Here is a 9049-nt window from a genome sequence, read left to right on the forward strand (position 1 = left end):
TTTCCGAGGGTGTAAATCTTTACGGGAGTAGAAAGCCTCATCTTTCTCCCGCGGAGCGGCTGGTAGTTTCGAACCGCTGACCTTAAGGTTCGCAGGATGGAAAAACTGATCAATTCCCTCTATACACCTTATTTGCATGGCCCCACCCCCATAGGAGTGCCATATACCTCATTTGTACTATTAGGTAGCCATCTAATCCCTGTGGTAGGCCACAAGCACCTTATTTGCATAGTACTATCCAGTCATTTGGTAGGTGTTACAAGACCATGGCTAGAAAGGCCATATAAAAATGATCCATTGCAACATATTGCATGCCATATGTGTACCACATAGTGTTTAGATCTAAATGAAAACAAGATTTGTAAATGAAACTCGCAGGAAGCAGAAAATCAGCCAGCTCCATGCTCTCATTATACTACAGCTATGTGAGCTAGTTAGAGGCTAGGTTTTCCTGAACTTGTTCTACTATAAAACAGGCTTCCGGAGAAGGTCCACAATTTCAATAGAAGCTATAGGGATCCCAGTGAACTACTTGTTGTTGTTATGTGTCATGGAGTCGGTTCCGACTCATAGCGACCCTGCACAGGGTTTCCGAAGCTGTAAATCTTTACAGGAGCAGAAAGCCTCATCTTTCTCCCACGGGAACAGCTGGTAGTTTCGAACTGCTGACCTTGGGGTTCACAGCCCGATTCATAACCACTATGCTACCAGAACTACTTAGGTGACTATGAATAACAATGGGAAGTCCCTAGTTAAGAAAATGGCCTTAGTAAAGAGGCAGGTCTCCTGTGCTCACTAGCTGGTACCAGTTTGTTCTCCCATTGAGCTCATGTGGTCCTGACAATGTAGTTTTCCTCTCAGATGCATATTTTAAAAGCTGATAATACACACAGCAGAACACACACCAACCAGTTCAACAGTTTCTGCATGTGCAATTAAGTGACATTGATTATATTCTTCCGGTTGTGCAACCATTCTGCCCCCTCATTCAAATCTTTGCCCTCCATTAACATAAACTCACCACCTCCTAAACTCCTTATCTTGCTCATTACTGCTGTCGACTTGATTGCATTTATTCTCTCTCTCTCTCTCTCTCTCTCTTTTTTTAAAACTTTTTACTGTGAGTTGAGTGAAGGTTTACAGACGAGATCATCAGTGTTACAAACAACAAATCCTACACTTTGTTTCATCTCAACGATTGCAATTCCCTCCATGCAACAACAGTTACCCCACTTCTTCCCTGTGGTCCGTATTTGCATTCCACCACCTTCCCATCCTTTCTCCACTTTACCCTTAGGCTACTGTTGTTCGTTTGATTTTGAAAGATCCACTATTCCACAGTGAGCACACCGTACTAGTGTTGTTCTCCCCACTACGTAGATGCACAATCTCTTGGCTGAAAACTAGGCCACAAGGGTGAGTTCCTTTCCAGACCTGAAGGGTGGTCCAGTCTCTTCCTGATCATTAAGACTGGTCTTACTATTTTTAAAATAATTTTGAATTTTGTTCAGAAATAACCTTTTATCTTCTCTGAATTTGCTAAGCAAAAAATTCCAAGCAAAAGTAATTTTAAGTAATAAGGTGTTAGGAGTAGGTGTGCTAACAACTCTACAGTATTCTCGATGCTCCACACAGATAGTCTAACAAAACCAGTGTTTTGAAACTTACTTCGAAATACTCAGTATTACAACTAGGCAGATGTACATACTTAAATACACTAAAGACAGAAATCTATTGTAAGAGAAGTAATAAAGTACAGCTCACAGACTGGAAGACTAAAATCAAATCTTCTACATGAGCAAACCTAGTGACTTTCATTTTCAAAGGGCTATATGCGGTACCCTGGTGGCATAGTGGGTTAGACACTGGGCTGCTAACTGTAAGGTCAGCAGTTTGAATCTACCAGCTGCTCCACAAAAGAAAGATGAAGCTTTCTGCTCCTGGAAAGATTTACAGCCTCAGAAACCCTAAACAGGTTCACAATGAGTCGGAACCGACTCCAAGGCACACCACCGCCATAGTACCATATGGTAGAGGATGAGGTGGTTTCTGAAAACACAAGTGTGGAGTTAAATTACAGTTTGCATCAGCTCGATGGAATCCAGCAGTAGTGCACAGGACAAGAATCCAGCAGGAGCTGCCCGTACCCGGTCATGTCTACCAAGAGGGAGTGGCTATTCATTTCTCCACCCCTCGCTCAGGCTGAGAGGAAGAGGAGGAGGAGGAGAAATCTCATTTTTAGGGCATAGGGATCCCCTTTCCAAGTCAACTGAAAGTATGCCGGCAGCCCCTTGGAGAGACTGAGTTTAGGGTTTCATCCCTACATCCTCTAACTATCGAACTAATCTTCAATATGCATCCTTCCAGCTCATTTCTGCATCTGTAAAACGGAAACTGTTATATTTGCCATCTCATCTCACAGATTTTTGATGACAAACAGGTAAATACGACCAAATATTTTATAAATTATAAACCTCTCAGCTAACATAGGAATCTTATATCAGATTCTTCACTGAAGAAAGGTTCTTAGCCTCTGGCCATTAGACCCCTAAGCCAGGCAATATCCAATATCCACATCATTCGAGTTGATGTAGTTAAATAAGCTAAATGAAAAGAATCAGCCCAGGCATGTTGTTGTGAGCTGCCATCCAGTGGCCCTGCCCCATGGCAACCCACTGGACAGCAGACCAAAATGCTGCCCAGTCCTGTGACATCCCATGACCAGTTGTAGATCGAACTGCTGTGACCCAAAGGGTCTTGACTGGCTGATTTTCAGAAGATCACCAGGTCTTTCTTCCTAGTCTGTCTTACTATGCAAGCTCTGCTGAAACCAGCTCAGCATCATGAGGCACATGGGTTGGAAACTGACCCTGGATCTCCTGCATGGAAGGGAGGCTGCCAACACTGAACCACCACCAGCCTCGGCCAAATTCATACCATACTGTCGTTACCAGTCTTCATAGAGCCGGTATACACCACATTGTTTCATAAGAGATAACAGAGCATACACTCATTTTACACCAATAATGTGCACATTATTTGGTTCTGCAAACCACGAGCCCCCTTATGCACGAGCTTCCTATGTACTCTATAAGCATCCTATGGGTATGCAGATTATGCGTCAAAAAATAGGGTACATTCTATAACTCTTAGACAAGTACTTAAAGGAATCTTCGTTTATGAAAGCAAGGCAACATATGGATCTGTTCTCATTGTTTGCTTGAGTGCAGACACCACGCAGGTGATACTCACACATTCTGTGTGCACAGGATGTACAGCGAACAGCAATGCAGCTAGCAGAGATGCTCGGGGGGCCAGGTGTAACCTCCGTCCTTTACTGGTGTATTGCAGGCCACCGAACAGCACAGAGAAGACATCGACCATGAGGACAGAAATGCCACTGTGCAGGAGGATGTTGACCATGTGAAAACCCACTGGATGGAAGCCTCCTGACAAATAGTAGTTAATTCTGCAGCAAACAAAAGATGCTCACGTTAGATACATAGAAACACACATAAGAAAATGAAAACCATCTGAAGGAAAACACTTGTGAGTATGAAAATATTACAAGAAGAGAAAGACTTTGTGCAGGGCTGGTAAAAATAGTATCAAGATAAATAACATGGGTCGAGCTAAGAGGGATGAGGAAAAGGTTATGAACATAATTAACTGCACACAGAAAAGTGGGAGAAAAGGGTGTCTTAAAGTGGAGTGTCATTTAATACTTGGAGAGGGGAAAGCCAGACAGTTTTTAAGTGCCCTGAGTGGGTTCTTAAAAGGGCAAGATCACATTCCAAGAAAATATATCACACGTTACTCCTGGCTCTCCACAAACATCTGCAGTTAAGACAGATGTGTAACTTGCTGATCCCAAAAAAGAAAAAGTGCTCCTTTTCAGGGTGCTGTGGGATAATGAACTGGACTGCAAGGTTGGCTGTTCAAGCTTACCAGCTGCTTCTCAAAAACCCGACACAGGGTCATGAAGAGTCAAAACTGACTCTACGGCACTTAACAACAACTTAACCACTGCACCCACCCAAGGTTTTTTCCCTCAATATTGTTGTTAGGTGCCTTTGAACCATTTCTGACTCACAGCAAGCCTACACACAATGGAACAAAACACTGCCCAGTCCTGTGCCATCCTCAGAACTGTTACCACGTTTGAATCCATTTTGTGAACACTATTAATCCATTACTGAGGGGTCTTCTTCTCAATATCACTATGCCCTAATTCCTAACTGGCTCCTGTTTTGGCGCTATACAATCAGCACTGGACTTCAAATCACAAGGTCAGCAGTTCAAATCCACCAGCTGCTCCTTGGAAACCCTATACAGGGTAGCCAGGAGCCAGAACCAAATCAAGGGCACTTTAACTCCTAATAGTTGGAGTGAACATGTATTTCGACGAGATCTGTATGTTTTGTTGTTAAGTATATGGGTTGGTTATAATTTCATAGCAATTATAGATGCTGGCTGCAAACTGAAAGGTGAAAGATTTTAACCCACCCAGGCATCTCAGAAGAAAAGCTTGGAAGTCCACTTGTGTGAAAACAGCCACTGACCACCCTCTGTACACAGTTCTATTCTGACACTCCTGGGTTACCATGAGTTGGAATTGACTCAAAGGCAACAGGATATGCAGTTAACCTGGGAGCACCATTCCCATCCATACCCACCTGAACGTCAGCACGGTGAGAGGTCGGTAGGACTTGTGGCTGGTGTTGCTGCTCAGTTTACTGCCCCAGAAGTCATGATGCCACAGATCACCAAGGGGCGTTTCTGCTTGGAGGTCCTGCAGGAACATAGCAGAAGGCATTCTGGTTAAAGGAACATGAGCAGAAGAGACCAAGATCCTGAATCCTTCAACACATCGTTTATTCATAGGATAAGAATTAACCAAGTCCCAATGCCTCCTCTGGTAGCATAGTGGTTACAAATTGGGTTGCTAACCTCAAGGTAAGCAGTTCGAAACTACCAGGTGTTCTGTGGGAGAAAGATGAGACTTTCTGTTCCCATAAAGATTTACAGCCTCGGAAACCCTGTATCGGAACCCTATACGCCGAACTGACTCCATGGCATATTACCAATCAACCAACCAACCAATGACTCCTCAAAGGTGTGCTGATGTTGTACTGGGTTACAAGTCATGTTGCTAACTGCAAGGTCAGAAGTTTGAACCCACCAGAGGCTCTAAAGAGAGAAAGATGGGGCTTTCTGCTCCCATAAAGATGTATAGCCTTGGAAACCCTATACAAGGTGACTATGAGTTGGAACTGATTCGATGGCACACAACAACAACAAATGCTTCTTCAAGGAGCACTGGTGGTGCTGTGGATTAGGCACTGGAGACTGCAAGGTCAGGAGTTCAATCCCACCAGCCATCCCTCAGGAGAAAAGTTGAGGCTGTCTATTCCCATAGAGATTTCCAGACTCAGAACTCTTTTATTAGGTTGTCAGGAGTCCTGGTGTGGCACTGTTAAGATAAATAATGGACTGCTAATGATAAAGTTGGTGATTCAAACGCATAGGAGCTCCTTGGAAACTCTATACAAAGCCAGACTTGATGGCATTTGCCAGCAATATGTGTCCTAGCTCTCTAGTGGTGCTAAGACAGAAATACCACGAGAGGATGGATTTAACAAACAGAAGTCCATTGTCTCAGTTTAGACAAGAAGTCCTGATTCAGAGCTCTGGGTTTCCAGTAACGTCCTTCCAGCACCAACAGGCCAAGCGATCCTTGGAGATTTTCTTGTTTCTTGGTGTCATTCTTTCCCTGGTCCTAGGGGTTTCATAGTGCAGGCATCTACTTCCAGCTCCTTCCTTGGTTGTTGTTGTTGTTGTTAAATGCCGTTGAGTTCATTCCGACTCATAGCGACTCTGTAGAGTTTGAACTGCCGATCTTGTGGTTCAAAGCAACTTTGCAGCCCAGCACATTAGCCCACAGTGCCACAGTAGGTCCCTTTCTCGCTATTCAATTTCTCTCTCCTTTAATGTCTCAAAAGAGATAAACTCAGGATACAGCTTAATGCTGTAGATTACACCCAACCTCATTAGCATCATGTTGTTGTTGTTAAGGGCATTCGAGTCAGTTCTGACTCATGGTGGTGGTGGTGGCTGTGTGCCATGGATTTGGTTCCGACTCACAGTGACCCTGTACAGGGTTTCCAAGGCTATAAATCTTTACAGGAGCAGAAAGCCTCATCTTTCACCCGCACAACAGCTGGTAGTTTCGAACTGCTGACCTTGCGGTTCACAGCCCGACTCTGGTAGCGTAGTGTTTATGAATCGGGCTGCAAACCTCAAGGTTATCAGTTCGAAACTACCAGCTGTTCTACAGGAGAAAGATGAGGCTTTCTGCTCCCGTAAAGATTGACAGCTTCGGAAACCCTATACAGGGTTGCTATGAGTCAGAACTGACTCCACAGCACATAGCAAAACAACAACAACAACAGCAACGCTACCAGGAGCTCCTTGACCTTATAAAGGGTTTCCAAGAAGCAGCTGGTGAGTTTAAACCACTGCTCTTGTGATTCAAATCAACCCTGTGGTCCAGTGCTTTATTCCACAGCACCATACCAGGACTCCATTCACATCACAGAAGTGAGGATTTACAACCCAAAGGACAGTCACATCAGATAACATTAGATCTCATCATAGGAAATGATAACATTTTAAGTGCTGAACCACTGAGAATTCAGGCCCAGTTAAGTGGACACAAAACCTTACCTATCACACTATGCGTCAGAATCAACTCAGTGGCAGTGGGCTTGGCTTGGATTTTAATGTCCCCTTCCAGGACACCTGGTGGCACAATGGTTGAATGCCAGGCTGGTCACTGAAAGGTCTAGGTTCAAATCCACCAGCGGCTCCATGGAAGAACAAACCTGGCAGTCTGCTCCTTTAAAGATTTACAGTTTAGGGAACCTGCAATGCAGTGAATTACTTCGTATGGCGCGTCTACACAGCCTTTGTAACTCCCACAAAACAACTACTTTTCCTGAAGGGTCTGGGTAAGAGAAAGTGGGAGAAGATGCTGATAGGATTATGTGATGCAGTTGTGAGTTAACAGGGTTAATTGTGATTATTAACACTTGGAACTCTAATGTGTGTATAAAATGAATCATCTCAGAAGCAGAAATGGGGGGACCTATAGGAGTGGAGCCTGTCCTTTGTACCCTGAAATTCCTGCATGCTTAACTCCTAGATGGAGTGACAGAGCTGTGGCACTAGAGGAATGGCAGCTACAGAACCAAGAGCCAGAGCAGGAGACAGCGTAGGCTTTCTGGCTCACAGAGTGACCAAAGCTGAGCACCTCCGGGCAGGAGGCTTGCTTGTGGAGTGGAGTATTTCTGATCACTTCATTGGGAGAGCTAGTTTTGCTGACCCATGGAGCTAGAGCCTTTAGACTGAGGCTTGTAGCAGAGTGGAGGGGCTCTGGGCACTTTTCAGCAGAGTTAAAATGGCTCTGTAACATTGCTAGAGCAGGGCAGAGGTCAAAGGGCCAAGAGTCCGAGGAAGGTCAGCCTGTGGGCATGGCAGAAAAGAAGCTATCTTGACTGAACAATTGAGTCGAGTCCTGAGCATTTCTGATTCTAAATTGTCAACTGTTATTCTCTAATAAACCCCTTAACTTTACATATTTTCTCAGAGTCTGCTGTGGCCACTGAAATGAATCATCATCTTCAGCCGAGAAGAAAAAGCTGTGAGAGGAACAACTACTGTTAGATTTGGTAGAGAAGGCAGACGGCTGGAGTCCTGTAAGAATCTGCCCTGGGCTGATGCTGATATTGGTGATTCTCCTCCTCCCCACTTGTGAAATTGAAGGTCGGGCGCCACCCCCAATCTCCTTTTCAACAAAACCCAATGGGACAGTCCTACCCTGAAGACTTGCTATGAGCTGGAATTGACTAGACAGCACCCACCAACAATGTGCCTTCATGGATCCACTCGATCTACTTCCTGTGGGGATTTCCCACTGTCCCTGGGGGCACGTGGGAAAGGAATGCAAGCCTGGCCTCCCTCCAGTAAGATAAGTAGGGTTTCCCATATTCCTTTCTGGGTTGGCCTGGACCCACCCTAACAGGAAGTAACACTCAAGAGCTTTGGTAGAAACAAGTCTAGACTTTACCCTGAGAGTTGAGTGAGTACAATCTGTTGCAAGCTGTTCTTTCTCTCACTCCAAACATAGGTCCATTCATGTTTCCTTAACATGAATTTCTCAACTTACTAGTCACATTTATGTGTTTTGTGAACTTCTGGCTCTTCAACATTAACACTGCAAATGTTTTTCTGTACACACAAGTTCCCATGTAGCAGGAGAAGCAAGAGTACTCCTACAAAAGTAAATAGGCAGAGAGGACTTCCGGCGTTTCCCTGACCAGGCAGCTCAGGTAGGGCAGTCTCGGGGAAAAGGGGCGGAATCGCACATAAGAAACCTCTGTCTAGCGTTTCCCTGACCAGGCAGCTCAGGTAGGGCAGTCTCGGGGAAAAGGGGCGGAATCGCACATAAGAAACCTCTGTCTAGCAGACAGACAGCCTTTGAACAAACATAAGAGCTTATATTTCAACATTCTGAACTCGTGTTTTTAAAAGATCAAATTGCTTAGGAATTACAGGCATTTTGAGCTTTTGCCTGCCTGCACGCAGCTCCCGCTTCTGCACCCATGCCGGCAAGTGCCTCTGCCCCCTTCAGACCTTGGAATGCAGGGCTAGAGCAACCCCACTTAGAAGGCTGCATTTCCAGAGAAAAGGAAGCATAAATATAACAAAGCCGAACAAATAGAGAGGGATATCAGCGCGGATATCAGGAAATTTGGGGTACCCAAGGTACAGAGAGACTGAGAGAGGCATTTTTCATGTCAGCAAATACACACAGTACCTCCCTGCAGCCACTACCCTCAGCCCTCTACTGCCCCGGCCTAGACCAGCCCTCTGCCAAGCCGTCGAGGCTCAGGAACGCCCAAGGCACAGGCCTGCCCACTGAGGCCAAGGCCCTCCCAAGGCCCAGACACTCCCACTGAGGCCAAGACCTGCCCTGAGGCCCAACCTG

The 9049-nt window shown here is 45.2% G+C and overlaps 1 protein-coding gene across 1 annotated transcript in view; it reads right to left on the reverse strand.

Annotated features, from left to right (window-relative positions):
• The window catches only part of TMTC4 (transmembrane and tetratricopeptide repeat containing 4), a 109228-nt gene that overhangs the window by 87799 nt on the left and 12380 nt on the right, over positions 1 to 9049 (reverse strand). The window contains exons 2-3 of the mRNA XM_006851533.1: positions 4677 to 4792; positions 3253 to 3469 (exon numbers count right to left, since the gene is read on the reverse strand). Of these exons, the coding sequence (XP_006851596.1) occupies positions 3253 to 3469; positions 4677 to 4792 (333 nt within the window). The remainder of the gene's footprint in view (positions 1 to 3252; positions 3470 to 4676; positions 4793 to 9049) is intronic.

Source organism: Chrysochloris asiatica, unplaced genomic scaffold (genome assembly GCF_000296735.1).
Source record: "Chrysochloris asiatica unplaced genomic scaffold, ChrAsi1.0 scaffold00029, whole genome shotgun sequence".
Lineage (NCBI taxonomy): Eukaryota > Metazoa > Chordata > Mammalia > Afrosoricida > Chrysochloridae > Chrysochloris > Chrysochloris asiatica.